A 15,547-nucleotide genomic window follows, 5' to 3' on the forward strand; every position below is an offset into this window, starting at 1 on the left:
GCAGGCCTGGAAAGAAGGCAGGAAGGTGAGAGGGTTTGAATGTGAGTTCCCCATCCACACTCAGGGTGAGGCTGAGGTGGGGAGGGGTGCTGTATGCCTGGGGGCTGGAAGTTACAGCTTGCTACCAATCCCCTGTCCCCAAAGTAAACAAGCAAAAACCAAACAACAAAGATTTATTTGCCAGCCAACTGGGCTCCCGTTGGAGGCGGGCTCCTGGAGTGGGCCACAGGCTGCGGGCCTGTGTGATTGTCTGTGTGCAGTGGGCTCGGCTCCCTGACGTGGGGGAGGGGGCCTGGGCTGCGGAGAAGAAGGAGGAGGTGGAAGTAGGGGGTCTCGGAGGAGGTGGGGACCGGAGGCGCGGTGAGGGGGGAGGGTGTTGGCTTCATGCTGGTACTAGTTTGATTTATCCCTAATGAGTTCTCAGCACATGGCTGCTCCCGGCTCACTCCAGGGGCCAGCGCGGCCTCCCGCGGGCCCAAGCCCGCCCCGACTCCAGAACAGCCGCCGCTCGCTCAGAAAAGAGCCAATTTCCACACTGCACAGTCCGCTTCACTCAAGGGGAAATCACATTTCCCTGGGAGAGCCGCAGGCAGCGCTCCACTCCACAACCTGGCCGGCTGCCACCAGGCACAGATGCGGAGGAGCTGGGCCCGACCTCCCCGCTCCCGCTCCCCTCCCCCTCACCCAGAGAGCCCCGCTTCCCACCGCCGCCGCCGGGGGAGCCCCTAGTCCTGGCCCCGAATTCCCGAATCCCCGCGCGACCCTTCGCAAGAATAGAAGGGGTGCCTTCGGGGGAGGGGAGAGGATGCTGGCCAGGAGGGGCCCGTCTTGCCCCTTTCTCCAGCTTCTTCGAAGGCCTGGCTGTGGGTTCTGTCCCAGGGCCTGTGACATTGCAGGTGGGGCGGAAGGTGGTGGGGTGCATGAGGGAGTGGACAGCTGTGGGCCTGTGCCCCTGCCAGGAGAGGGAGCCTCTATGTCTGTGTTCCCGAGTCCCCAAAGAGCAAGAGGAACAGAAGAAGGTAATGAGAAGAACAAGGAGCCGAACGATGAGGAGATGGAGAGAGGAGAGTTGGTACCACTTGTGGAGCAGGATGCAGGACCTCTAAGCCCTTCCTGAGCATTCGCCCACTCTCTCACAGGTCCACAGCCCTTCAGACGCCCACAAAGTGGGGGAGGCTCGGGGGCATCAAAGGAATAATTTCATCAGACCCCGAGGAGAAGGGACTGGAACAAAAACTAAGAGATGAAAGTGTCAGGACAAGGAGGTGAGAGAGGTAGAGGGACAGGACTCGTCCCAAGATTCACCACGGTGGTCACTCTGTTGGCTCACTCCCTCTGGAGGGTGACTCAGAAGCTGCGGCAGAGGAACAGGGAAATCCCCTATTGACCCAAATGCTTTGTGACCCTAAAGGCAGGAGAACAGCAGCCAAGGGATGGCCTGAGGAGAAACTCAGGGCCAGGGATAGAAGGGAACCAGGATCAACCCGGCCCTGAGCTCCTCTACCTGTAGCCTGACGTCCAGGCTTTCTATCCGGGACTGCTGGCCCCGTCAGGTGTGCAAGGCAGTGCCCTAGGCGGTCACAGACCTTCTGACCCTCCGCACAAAGTCACAGCTGCCTGAGGTCTCTGCAGAGGCCTGGCCACGTCTGGGTATCCAAGCCTTGGATTATGACCCAGAGTTGGCCTTGGACAATGGGTTGGGCGGTGGTCCCTCCTCCTCTGAATGACGTTAAAAAAGTCAAGACATCTTTAGTTCTCAGTTTCTCCAAGTGCAAAATGGAGCCAATGTTCAGAACCAGGGACACAAATTGACGCGAATGAGCTTTTTTATAAGCAGAAACTAAGCCTTTGTGAAGGGTTAGTACTCTTACTGAGGATGAGGGAAGATGAAGGTGGGAGTGAAGTAGGGATTGAAGGGGACCGGGCAAGGAGCCCCAATCCCCACCGGTTTCCCTCTGCCCCTGAAGCTCAGTCCCACCGACTAGGGGCCTTGAGGACTCTGGGCCTCTCCTCCGGCACCCCTGAAGGACAAGGACATCAGGAATCACCTGATGAGGACCCAGATAGGTACACACCTGAAAAGGTATGTGCTTTGGGGGAAGGAAGCAGGAGGATGAGGAGGGAAGGCAGGAGAGGGGCAACCCTAGCGAACCCCTCAATCTTGCTGGTCCCCTATTTCCTATCAGTAGACTGGCCACCAACTCCTCTTGCCTGAGCTTGTTGCCAGGATGGAGTGTGTGCCCCCATGGAAAACAGACTCTCTTTGGTAACAACTTATGGCAAGAATTTTGGAGAAGTCAGGGACGTGAACCAGCCTGGGGCTGGCCTTGGAGGCAGGACTCCCAGCTGCCCCTGTCCGCACTCCTAGAGGCCTGAGGATCACACCAGCTCCAGCCCACCTTGGAAAGATGGGCTCTACTTCACCTTGTGGCCCAAGTGGTCTGAGCTGCTCTGTCTCCTAGCAGGAACTCTTACGGCCACGTGCAGGGGCTGCCTGGCCCGCTCAGACCTCTGTGAGCTCCTGACACTGGGCAGGCCTGGCCATGCTAGGAGGGGCAGGGGGTAGAGGTCACTGAAGGGGAAGAGTGAAGATGAGGGAACAGTAGGGAGAGCTGCCAGGAAAGCTGAGGAGGCCTCCTCACACGGGCTGTGACTGGGATTGTTCTAGCTGCTACGCAGGGTGGGTGAGGCTGGGCCCTTGGTGCCTTGGGAATGCTCAGGCCCAGGCCCCATCCCCCATTATCCTCCCCCCACACTCTACTCCCGCAACCCTTCACAGAAACCTTGCTACGTGGTAACCCAACCCCTATGTCCCCTCATCCTCCTCATAGTCCTTTACCAAGCCCTGCCAGTGCGGCCAGACGTCTCTCAACAGTGCCCCCCAGTGCCAGGGCACCTCAAATGGTCGCTTTCCCAGAATGCATAGATGACTGCATTTTCCAAAGGGGGACCATGGTTTGACCACAGATCGAATGTCTGGGTAGGTACCGGCCAGCCATGCTGCCCTTGGCCCACAACACACACCACACACCAACACTTGCTTGAGGCAGAGTGCCCAGGGATGCTCAGCCCACCTCAGAGAAAGGAAGGGGAGTTCTGAACCATGGTCACCCCCTAGCAAAAGCACAGCCCAAGTACCTTTGCTGTTTGGGGTTTGGAGGAGGCTTGCCAGGGGCACTAAGTGTTCCCAGAGAGTGTTTTGGCTGCAAATGCGAAATTGCTCTGCGGGCTCCTTCGGACACCACGTATCTCAAAGTGATCTTGGATGGGAGCGGGTGGTCCGTTGCTCCTCAGAACCAGGTGGGGGGCTGCCTTAGGGCACTCAGGGACTCAGAGGTTTGAGATGATGAGGAGCCTCACGTAGGATGGGATTCAGTCCTGTGGCTAAGCTTGTTGTAGAGGGAAGGGCTGTTACTGGAAAATGAGCCTCAATTCGGGTCCTTTCAGAGACGAGGCTGGTTTTCTCTGTGGGATGGTCCCACAGCTCTACTCTCACGCCATCCTTGGTGAGCATCCCCGACTTCTCTTTAGGGAACTGGAATGGGGGGAGCAGTAAGAACCCTATGTCTCTTCCTCAGCCCTCCTAGTCTTGGAGTCTGTGGTGGGTGAGGAGTTCTCTCTTCATCTGACTCAACCTGAGTTGTCTGCCCTGCTGTCAGCATTCAACAGGGCGCGTTGCCCCTCATTGCTGCTGCATCCCACATGGAGAAGGTGCCCGCAGGCCAAGCGTCCTGGTGGGGGCAGAGCCCTCACAGCCACCATTTTATATTGACCAGTGTTCTCCTGCATTTCTCAGACAGGGATTGTCTGAAGTCCCCACAGGCTCCCTCGGCCCTGCATGGCCCTGCACACCCAGGGCCTCCCATCACCCAGTCCTTCCAAGAGGACTTGATTGAACCCACCATTTCCCACCTTGAGCAAGTTATTTCATTTTGTCTGAGCTTCAGTTTCCTCAAATGTAAAATGGGGCTAATCCCAACTTATCTACTGGACGCCCTTCGCGCCGAGTCTGGCACACAGCACTGCCCAGGAGACGTCTTCTCCCCTCCTCATCTCCCGCTCCAGGAGGCGCAGGAGCTGTTATGTAGGCCCCAGGTTATTGTGTTTCCAGAACCTTCTCCAGTCCTCCCTGCAGCTTCTCTGGCTTCCTGTGAATAACAAGAGCGACTACCTGTGGGAAGTCTACGACTGGCCCCGGGCACCATGCCGTGTGCTCATTTTATCCTGGCGTTCACTCACAGTGGAAATCAAAGCTGAGGAGAAGTGGCTGCCCGGAGTTCAACGTCTAGCAACAGAGGGAGAGGGGGAATGCGAAGTCAGGGCTTCTGGGCAGCCCACGGTCCTTCAACTTCCCACCCCCCCACCCCACAGTGAGCTCATGGTCCATGGGGGCTCTGAGGTTCTCTGGAGAAAGCCCAGACCCAGGCTGCTTCCTTCCCCAGCCAACCCCAAAGCCTGAGACGAAGAGTAATGGTTTATTGAGTTATGTGGTAATGATGGGTTGTCTTTAAAAAAAAAAAAAAAGGAAAAAGAAAAGAAGCATCAAGGAGAGAAGCCCAACATGGCAGGGAGACAATTCACTGAGAGGCCGAAGTCTGGGGGTGGAAAGAGGGAAGCTTGACCCAAACAGAGCTTCATTTATAGTATTTACAGTCAGGCTTTGGCGGGGGCAAGGGCTGCGGTGGTGGGGGGGCGGAGAGGGCACCTCCATGCTGGCTTGGGGGGGTCGCCAGGGGGACTCTTGAGTTGCTGTGGGCTGCGGCTGCAGGGGGCGCACCTGGCGGGGCAGGGGCTGTCGGGAGAGGGAAGCGGGTCCCCAGCAGTTGGGCCTCGCTCTACCCCAGGGCTGCAGGTGACTCCCCAGGAGCCAGGGTTGGGGGTGGGGTGCCTTTGGGAATGGTTGTCTCCAGCTGGAGTGGGCTGATCTGGCTGCGAGGGGGTGATCCACTGGAGAACTGGGGCGTGCTCACAGGTTCTCAGCAGCAGGCGACAGGAAGGTCCCGGTGACCATCAGGAGGAGCTTCCAGCTTTGACCCAGCCCTCAGCCCCGGCCAGGAGGGAGGTGCGGAAATGCCAAGCAAGCTGAGCGGAGAAGGTGGACAGCTGGAGCCTCAGCTGTGGGGCAGGCGGGAGGCAGCTCTCCGAGGGGCCGTGACGGGAGCCTGGCTGCGCCTGGCTGCGGGGTGTGGGCCCCGCCTCCGAGAGCCTGTTGATGGAGGAGCCAGGGGGCCCCTGTGGAACCCTAAGCCCATCGTGGGCCCCTGCGCCGTCCACCTCAAGCTCCTCAACTGTTCCTTCTTCTCTCCACATTTCTCCTCCAATAGTGTCTCTTTTGGAACGGAACAGTTCTTACTTTCCCTGGGACCCCTGCCCCTTCTTATGGAGTCTTAGAGGACAGTGTGGCCTTCTCCAAAGTCATCCTGTCTTTCATGGTTCATTAAAACAACCACACAGGGAGTGCGCCGCCGTGCTGGACTTGCGGTTATTTTTCGTGTAATAAATAAAGTTTCCTTTGTGTGACTCTCTGAGGCCTGTCCCAGGCCAAGTCCTCCTGGTGCTCAGTTGCTCCCACTGTCCCCATAGCAACTACAGATGGTCAAAGGCCGTGGCGGTGGTGGGTGGCGCACTTGGCCTTGATGTGGAACTGTAATAATACGGGGAACCTGGACATGTTAAAAACAAAACAAAACAAAACAAAACAACAGCCACACCGCTGGTCAGAGGGGAACTTGCACCACACAGCCTCTCCTGCATCTGCTAACCTTGAAGACAACACAAGTTAATCATCTACTCCTCAGGCCTATCTGATCATCAAAGATTAACTCCTCTCCAGCCCTATTTCCTCCTTCTCCGGCCTCACCTCCAGGTTTCTGGCCAGAATGAGAACTGTGGCTTCTTGCCCCTGGGCCTCCCAGGATCGCCTTGACCTTCAACACCCTTGTTTCAGGGAAAGGGCAATTGGGAGCAGTTACATCTGGAACCCCGAAGAACCAAGCACACTGGGGGATTCCTGAGGCCGTCCCAATCCTTGCCCAAACAGTGAGAGGTCAGAGAATCTTCCTCCTAGGGCCCAGAAGGACTAGAATCCTGAGTGCCCAGGGGAAATGTGCCTTTGAGGGCCTCCCTGGGGAGACTCTTGTCCACCTGCAGGATGGGCAGCCCAGGTGGGGCTGGCAGGGAGGTGCCCTGCCCCCTGGCTCAGCTCAGCAGCCTCATCCTTTCTGGTAAAATCGAACAGAAAGGTGGCTTAGAGTTGAACCCATCTGGCAAACAGAGCCCAGGTGAGCCATCCTTCTGGTCGCTTCTGGAATGCCAGGAGGTCACGGCAGGAGAGGGGGCCTTGGCGATGGATGGTCCTGCCAGGCCGGTGACGGTGCCCATGGGGTGGGCCACACTGGCCTCATCGCTTTTCCTGGGCTCAGGTTTGCTCGGAGACCCTCAAGGTCATCGCTCGGGGAGACTCTAGCAGAATTCCTTGAGTTTCCATTTATGGGGCCTGGTTTCCTAAAAAGCTTCTGTATCCAGCCCATGGCCCCGGGGCAAGAGACGGGTGAAGGGGAACCCACGGCTCACTCTCTGGACCTTCCACAGAAGGGGGCATCTGCATGTCAAGCCCAATACTGGGAATGTGAACAAAGGATCCCGTGTAAGGGTTGTGGTCGGGGTTCGTGAGCCCCCTTGCGACACTGAGATGGTTTATGTGTACAGCGGGATGGCCTCGTTTGCCAACAGCGCGCTCCCAGGGGCCAGAGGGCAGCTGGCATCCTGCTGGGCGCCCGTGTCTCAGTGTCACCGTGGCTGGACGCAGGCTGCACTCTGAGCCCCTGAAGACGGGACGTCCACTCTGAGACTTTTTTTGAGTCCACCCTTGCCCTCCCAAGGCCTGAGCCCTGAATCTTACACCCGACACATGGCCTCAGGCGGCAGGAGGGAGCATGACAGGGAGAAAAAAGTCTCCCTCTTCTGTGCTTTCCCTCCAGATAACCAGGGGCTCTGGCTTCCCTCCACCTGCTTGGCCTGCCAAGAACACCTGTCTCCCCAGACCCTCCATCTCATCTGGGCCTCCCGGCTGCCTTTCAGATGGATTTTTGGCCCAGCCTTGTACCCCGACCCTACCCCATGCAGCAGAGGGCCTGGGTGGCCCCCAGCGGACTTACTCAGCAAGCTGGAGTTGGGGAAGCGCCAGGCCTCGCCGTAGGAGGAGTACGGGGTGTGGCTGTAGGCATTGCCAGAGTATTCACTTCCTGTTGGAGGCACACAGGTGAGAGGCCTGTGAGGTGGACACACCAACGTAGGCTTGGGGGTGGGGAGAAGGGTCTGCAGGGCTGCCATTGGGTGAGCCCTGGGGCACAGGGGGAGCGGAGCAGGACAAGGTGAGCTCAGAGGACCCAACTTTGGGGCCCCTAGTCTGCATCATTTTGGACAGAGCCCTTTATTGCCAGGTACCAGAGGCACTGCCCTGACAAGCTCAGTCCTCCCGGCTACCCCAGGAGGGAGGTGATATTTTAAGGCCCATTTTTCAGGTAAAAAAGCTGAGGCTTGGAGATCTGCAGAAGCACACGCGGCTGAAGGGCTTAGTGGTGTTTGGAAGCTGTGCTGGGACTCTAGGGCCCAGGTTGTAGCCGATTTTTCTGCTGCGTGGACCTCCGGCAGAAGGCCATTCCAGGAGGGGCCGAAAGGAGTGAGAGGGGTCAGAAAGAGCCACAGAAAGAATCCGCAGGTACACTTGTTAGCCTCCCTAGGTCTGAGTTTGTTAGGGGCGGGGGTGAGGCGGTGGCGGGGAGCAGAGGGGGGTCCTGAGTGAGGATTAGAGGAAAGAGCAGAGGGAGGAGCCCTGTAGGGAAATCTGTCCTGGAACTTGCTCTGAGGACCTCCCTGTCCCATTCCAAGTCTGTCCCTTGAAGCAAACTCAGTGCATGAATTGAAACAAAGTTAATCAGATCACCTCCTTCGGTGAGTGGATTCTTGGCTTTACCAAAGGACTGACTGACCAGAGAAATCGCAGAAGGATTCCCTTAGACAGCAGCAACAGACCCAAGCAGCCCTCTCCAATACCATCCATACTCCGCAGGGAGCTTAAAGACTGCAAAACGCTTTCCTACTCACTTGTCCCCTTTATCCTCACCAGCTAGCTCTGAAGCACCCGTTAATACCGCCAATTTATAGGGGAAGACGTTGGAGTGCCCCAGGATTAAGCAGTTTGCCTCAAATCCCACGTTGGCAAATGGCAGAGCAGAACTTGACTTTAGGGCTCTAACTCTGAATTCCAGATAATCCCTTTATGTGCTTCGGAGCCGATGCAACGCCAGGTTCCTGCCAACCCCGCCATCCCCTGTCAGTCCACACAGCCTTTCAAAACCTCACCTGCTGTTGGGATCTGAGGACCTTCTGTGGCTTCCCGTCTCTTTCACAGACTCTGGAAGGGAAGCTTGAAAGTGCAAGCTTTCCAGCTCCAGCTCCCCACCACCAGATCCGGAGCTGGCCTGCCTGGAGTCAAACCTCTGCTCCCCACTCCTCAGCTGTGTACCCTGGGCCAGTCACAGATGAGGCCTTGATTTCCTCATCTGTAACATGGGGTGAATTACTGTCCCTATCTCATGGGGTTTAGGGACGATTAAATTAGATAACATCCATTAAATGGTGAGCCCCACACTTGCTATATAAAAAGCACTCAAGACATGCTAACTTTGATTATTTTCCCATTAAGCAGGTGCTAGAATAAAGCTCAACAGAGGATCACGAATGAAGAAACCGCTCCCCAGAGAGGGAGAGACATTTACCCCAGGTCCCGTGTTCAGTTAGAGCCTGCACTAGAATCCCGGCCCCTCGCTCCTACTCCAGGGGTCTTCCTTGTGTCCCACAATGCTAACTTTTTTTACCCATTTACTGCTGGTGGACCCCAGAATGGCCTGGTATCAGAGCACCCTAGGGGGAAGCCAGGAGCCCAGTGCCTTTTCTTCCACCTGGTGCCAAACACTGCTGGCTCCGAAGCATGAGGAAGACATTGGTGGAAAATACATTGCTTCCTCTCTCATTTTGTCACTTACCCATGCGTTTCACTCACTCACACACTTACTTACTGAATACGTGTTCACCAAGTACCTATGTGCTTCGGTTACACGGAAGCTGGTGTAGGGCTGGGGGCTCAGGATGGGGTACACGCCTGGGAGCAGCTTCTCCCCGCCACCAGATCCGTCCACCTGCCCCAGCCACATGGATGAAATGCCACTACACCCACGAAAGGCCCACCTGTCCCCTTTGCTCTGCATCCCACCCCACTCACCCTTCCAAGGTCTTGGTCTTACAATCTATCCCTTCTTTTCTGCTCTATCAATCTCTCCTTCCTAATTACCACTTCCTCCAGCCAGCAAACACGCCCTGCCATCTTCTGCATCGTTTTTTTCTGCCCCAACACTGGCTACCAGCCCCTTTCTGTGCTTCCTTCCTGGTTTCTGCCCTTACCTCTCATTCCCGGCGGGAGTGCTGATCCCCGAAAAATCCCACAACTTCCACCCCGATCATTGCAATGGTCACTTCCCTGTCCTCTCCCAATCCCCTCCCCCAACCTCCTAGCTGACGTGATTCAGGTCATCGCTCCTTCTAATGCCTTTGGGTTTTGTGATGCCTCTGCTGCCGGATCCACTGTCCTCCCCCACTCACTCTCTTTGCTGGTTTCTTCTCTCCTCGAGCTCTAAATGCTGAAGGCCTGGTTTGTGAGCCTTCTGTGATTTTCCATCCACATTCTCTTTCTAGTGATCTTGTCTAATCCCTTGGCATTAAATAACAGCTCAGTACTATGGCTGAAATTTATGCCCTAGCCAGAATTCTTTCCTGACTTGAGACATATATCATGTGCTACTACCTTATTAAACTGGGTATTTGGAGGTGTCTCAATCCTCTTGGGGCCAATAGAACTCTTGATTTCCACGTGCCACACGCTCTACCTCCTTCTCTCCTGGTCTCCCACATTTTTACTTGCCACCACCACCAGTCATGCATTTTCCCAAGCCCCAAGCCTAGGAGTCATCCTTGTAGCCTCTGTTTGGGAACCCCTACAGCCAAATCACCAGTAAGTATTGTTGGCTGTACCACTAACATAGCCTCAGTGTCTCTTTTCTCCTCCTTCATTGCTACCTCCCCAGCCCAAGCCCCATCTGTCTTTTTTTTTTTAAAGATTTTATTTATTTATTTGAGAGAGAGAGAGAAAGAAAGCATGAACAGGGGCAGAGGGAGAGGGAGAAGCCACTCCCCGTTGAGCAGGGTGCCCCATGCGGGACTTGATCCCAGGACCCTGGGATCATGACCTGAACCGAAGGCAGATGCTTAATTGACTGAGCCACCCAGGTGCCTACGGTCATGTCTTGAGTGAACTATTGCAATTGTCCCTCCCCTAACTGGTCTCTGTGTTTCTGCTTTTGACTAGATACTGTTTTCCCAGCAGCCCGAGTAGTCTTAAAATTTGACCCAGCCACTCCCCAAATTCCCTCCTTTTGTAATGCTTTCCCCATTCACTTGCTGTTCTTAGATATACTCACCCCCTTTTCATGTGTGATCGCGCTAAACTGGTTCTTGCCTCGGGGCCTTTGCACTTGCTGTTCTTTTGGGCTGGGGATGGCCTGCTCCAGTTCATCACTTGGCTGACCACTTTGAACACCTTCTCAGAGAGGTCTCCCCTGTTCACCCAATCTAAAGTAGTTATCTCCTCTCCCTGTGGCTCTTTGTGACATCATTCTACTTTATTATCTTCACGGCACTTATCACTATCTGAAATTATCTTCTTTATTCATTCATTGACTTGTTTACTGTACTTTTCCCTCCACTATTAGGTCCTAAGCTCCATGAATAGAGGGACCTGCCTTGTTCACTGCTATAACCCCCCAGCATCCTATGCCATAGAGATTCAACCAGCATTTGTTAGGTGAAAAGGTGGTGAATGAATGGAAGGATGCAAGAATGGTTGAAAGGCTGGGTAATGGAGGATGGATGATAGGAAGATGGATAGATGAAGGGATGGATGTATGGAAGGATATATGGATGGATGGATGGATGGATGGGTGGATAGAAGGATGGATGGCTCACTGAAAGGATGAATGTAAGAAAGGATGGATAGATGAGTGCATAGAAGGAACAATGGATGGAAGGAAAGATGAATGGAAAGATGGAGGATGGAAGGATGGATGAATGAGGGTAAGAAGAAGCACGGATAGGTGGAAAATGTGTACAAAGACACACGGTGGAAAGCTGAGTGGATGGATGAATGGATCAATCTGTCTGGAGTTGCCAGTCAGCTCTAGAGCTGGTGTGAGGGTCATCAACTCTGTTAATGGGGCAGGAACAACAACAACCATGAGAAGGCAAAACAGAAGATGAATGGATAAGAGAAGTCTGTCCTGGTCCTGTTCTTGTGTTGCTTTCTTAGAATTTGTGTTGTTATTTCTGGTATTGTAGGAGGCAGTGCCATATAGTAGGAAGAACCCTAGATTTGAAATCAGAAGACCTGTGTTTGAACAACTCAACCACGTAGTGCGGTTCATGGAGACCCTGAGCACACTAAGCTTGTTTCCTTATCTATATTAAACTAGAATAATACCAGCCTCCTAGTCCTATGGTGAGGATTAAGCAAGAAAGTTGTATCTATGAATGACCAGGCACACAGATGTGCATAATAAATGATCTTCACCTTCCTTCCACAAGTGATTGAAGAAAGTCACTGGCATGCCTTGCATTAAGCACATGTTCTGCATCTAGCACACAGTAGATGCTTAGTGAAGGTTTATTTATTTTTTTTTTAAGATTTTATTTATTTATTTGACAGACAGAGATCGCAAGTAGGCAGAGAGGCAGGCAGAGAGAGAGAGAGCGGAGGATCAGTGAAGGTTTATTAATTTTAATGGAAAGCATCACCATTCAGCCTATTGGAAGGTTGTGGCTACTGGTAAGAGATGGACAAATAATATTTTATGGGGAAAAAAGCACAACCTTCCTTAAGAATTCATTTGTACAGGGAGCCTGGGTGGCTCAGTCCATTGAGTGTCTGCCTTCCGCTCAGGTCATGATTCCAGGGTTCTGGGATGGAGCCCCACATTGGGCTCTCTGCTCAGCAGGGAGCCTGCTTCTCCCTCTCCCTATACTGCTCCCCCTGCTTGTGCTCTCTCCTTCTCGATCAAATAAATTAAAAAAAAAAAAAGACTTCATTTGTACCGTGGCATTCCTAGGACCCAGATGATGCATTAAATAGTATTCCATTTTCTGGAAACTTATTTACACACAACTGATTGGGGAGCCCGTGCACCGTGCAAGACAAGGCCCACCCTTTTGCAATTCAATGGCAGTTCATCAACTGTATTGTGTTTTTTTCTTTTTTTTTCTTTTTTCTTTTTTCCCACCACACTCACTCAGGATGAGATCTTTCTTGAAACACCTGGGGGCCTTTGATGAGAGGCCCAAACCTTCCAGCTACCTCCCAGGTCAGACTCCAGGCTCCTGGACCCCCTTGCCCTGGGCCTGGCCCTGGGGAATGATTCATAATTAAGAGAAAAGCCCTGTGCTTTCTGTTCCCTCCTCCTCCTCTAAGCAGGCGGCCTGGAAGGTGGAGAGGTTGGGAGGGGGATGGGGGAGCCGACTGGAGCCTGGGATTTTGATTGAGAGGCCCCATTATCCACACTCTTAAAAAAATAACCGAATCTTTTCCTTTTTTATCTTGACCAATCTCATTTCACGCTCCAGAAGAGGAAGGGAGGGAGGGAGGGAGTCCAGGGCCAGGAGGGAGAGAGGAGTCAGTATTCTGTATTTTCAACGCTGCATTAAGCACATCGCCACGGTAACCAGGCCGGCAACAAGTGCCAGCTCAGCAGGTTCCCAGGGAGCTTGGAGCCTCCTTCCCTCCCTCGAGTCTCCCTCCCCGCCCTCGGCCCAGGAGATCCCAGCCCACCTGCCTCAGCAATGGGCACCCAGAGTGGGTGGCTGGCAAAGAACAGTCCCTGCCAGGGAGGGAGGGAGGGAAGCAGGCCTGGGTGTATCTGCTAAGAGTCTGGGGTCAGAGCCACAGAGGCTGGCATGGGGGTCACAGATGCCCTGATTCACAGCCTGTTCCAGAAGCTCCAGGTCCTAGGGCCTCTTGAGGCAGTAGAAATGGCTTGATTCTGCCCTATTCACCCTTGGGTCCCTCCCATAACTTCCCATAACTCCCTAACAGAGGGAGTGCGACTCGCTCCTTGTCTTCCTCCCTCGCCTAGACCCTGACACCCCGGGTCACTTTTGGGCAATGATCATGCTGGTAGATAAAGAAACCCAAAGGACTGGCAGACAGGAATCCAGGATGGTCCAAATGATGGTGGAGAAATCCTCCCAGCAAGTCTCCTGGCGTACCTTGGGAGTCCCTAGAACATAGGTCCCACCCATACAGGGTTGAGTGGGGGTGGGGTGTAAAGGAAGGTATATGTCAACCATCATCATCATCATCATCACCAACACCATTCACACTCAGACTGCAGAAAGGGCATATAGATTCACCGGAGGGAAATGCCTGCAAGACCATGGATGGTTCAAGGGCCAGGCTGGTGTTCAGCTCACATCGTTCTGTGGACCCCTAGAGCACTCTCCATCAGGGCTCTCCGTCAAGGCTCACTGAGTCAATGGAGGAAGTGGCAGAGCTTGGATTTGATCACTGGTCTGTCTCTGCCCTGCCCATTTCATCATGGGGAATCTGGGAGCATGTGGGAAGGAGGTGGTTGAGAAGGGGAGAGTTAAGGAGCCAGAACTAACATCTTGCCTCCAGGCATTTACAACATGTGCCCTTTGGTGGGTCCTTCCATGCCCTTTGGGAAGTCTGTGCATGAGACACACCCTCCCTCCTGTCCCCTTGTGCTCCGCCTCTGGCCCACACCTCCTGTTTGTAGAACTCCCCTCCTGCCCAGCCCCCTGCCTCCTTACCTGCCACCATGCCCGCGATGGCAGAAGAGGCATAGCTGCCCTGTCCACTGGTGGGGATGTGGGGTGGGTATCCGGGCAGTGTGGGTCCCACCATCTCTCTCCCTGGAAAAATACAGCGAGGAATCGTTAGCTTAGCTACTGTGGGCTCCGGCACTTCCTGTCTTGCTTCCCTGAGGCTCAGCAAGTCTTTCCTAGTGCCAAGGCCAGCTCTATCTAAAGCCACTCTCCAAACCTGCTTCCTCCTCCTCCCTTCTCCGAGTTCAGGCTTTCCCCGTTTGCCCAGGCCTCAGGGCACAGGCCGCACCGTGCAGGGAGCACCGGCCTAGTGCAGTCCTGTATTATCCAGTGATTTCACTTGTGTGAATCTTAATTCACCCACAAAAATCTCATGGTGTTGGAGGGAGGCTGGAGGCTATGTCTTCTGGGTCCTTGTTATCCCGCCAGCGTCAAGAACAGCAGTGGGTGCAGCCGTAAGTAATAGGTTAGAGGCCACTGGACTCAGACTCATGGTCTCCCAGCCCCAGCTCTGAGGCTCAGGAGCAAGGGATGGCACATGTGTGGCCTTTGGGCCACTACCTTCCACCACCCTTTTTCTGGACCCGAGGCAGACACTGCTAACAATCGTTGTACTGTTTTCCAGGGGGCCAGAGAGGGTCTTCTTGTCAGAGCTGTGAGGGACACAAAACCTACTGGTGATCCCTGACCTAGAAAGGAGATATGGGCTGGGAAATACTTAGCGTTTACATGTGAACATGAACTAGACAACTAGTAACCCCATTTCTGAGGGAGGGAAAACCCCACATTTTCAGTAAAACAGACACCCCCCTCTGTTTATAATGCCCTTGCCTCAGTGGCACTGGAGACCTGTCTGATTGCCCTGGCTTTACTTCTTCCTTATACCCAGAAGTCAAGCCTTCCCATTTTGGAGGCCCCCATCTGACTGGCTGTGTTTCTTCCTCAGCCACCATGTCCCACAGGCCTGGATCGAACTCTTCCCTCACCCAGGGATTCTTGGTAGCACATCCTGGCTTGCCCACTTCTGCCCAGGTTAGGACCCCCATGCCAGCATATGTATTAATAATGCCCATTTCACTCTCAAATGCCCAGTATGAGTGATGAATTATTTAGTCAACCCAGTTCTTGGTGATGGTTACAGGATTTCCTCAACTCCAGCACTCTTGACATTTGGTGCCATCTTTGTGTGGGGGCTGTTCCTTACATTGCAGGACGTTCAGCAGCACCCGTGGTATCTAACCAGAAGGTGTCGGTAGCAGCCCCGCCCCCTCCCCCGCCCCTGCAGTGTGACAACCCTAAATATCTCTAAATATTGCCCTATGTCCCCAGGGGGCAAAATCGTCCTGGGTTGAGAACCACTATGTTCGATTATGACCATTTCCCCCAAATGCCTCTGCCTCTTCCGCAAAGGGGCTGCTGCTTCTCCTAGGACTTGCATGGACTCCCTGTGAGTCTGTCAACCAACTTGCCAAGGTCATTCTCTCTATATCCCTGCTTGTCCAACTTTTTTTCCCCCCAAAGTTCCCCCCTCGCCCCAGGTCCTGCATGCTTCAAACTCTTCAACGGGTGGCCAGGAATGATGAGAGGGAAGGTACGTCCC

General features: G+C 54.1%; 1 protein-coding gene across 11 annotated transcripts in view; it reads right to left on the reverse strand.

Annotated features, from left to right (window-relative positions):
- Positions 1-4,460: 4,460 nt before the first annotated feature.
- PAX8 (paired box 8) overlaps positions 4,461-15,547 on the reverse strand; it is a 56,927-nt gene continuing 45,840 nt past the window's right edge. For all 11 annotated transcript variants that reach the window (XM_047744632.1, XM_047744631.1, XM_047744638.1 and 8 more), the window contains 3 exons: positions 13,933-14,034; positions 7,158-7,244; positions 4,461-5,663 (listed from right to left, as the gene is read on the reverse strand). In XM_047744632.1, the coding sequence (XP_047600588.1) occupies positions 5,587-5,663; positions 7,158-7,244; positions 13,933-14,034 (266 nt within the window). In that variant the 3' untranslated portion in view covers positions 4,461-5,586. The remainder of the gene's footprint in view (positions 5,664-7,157; positions 7,245-13,932; positions 14,035-15,547) is intronic.

This window comes from Lutra lutra, chromosome 9 (genome assembly GCF_902655055.1).
Source record: "Lutra lutra chromosome 9, mLutLut1.2, whole genome shotgun sequence".
Taxonomy (NCBI): domain Eukaryota; kingdom Metazoa; phylum Chordata; class Mammalia; order Carnivora; family Mustelidae; genus Lutra; species Lutra lutra.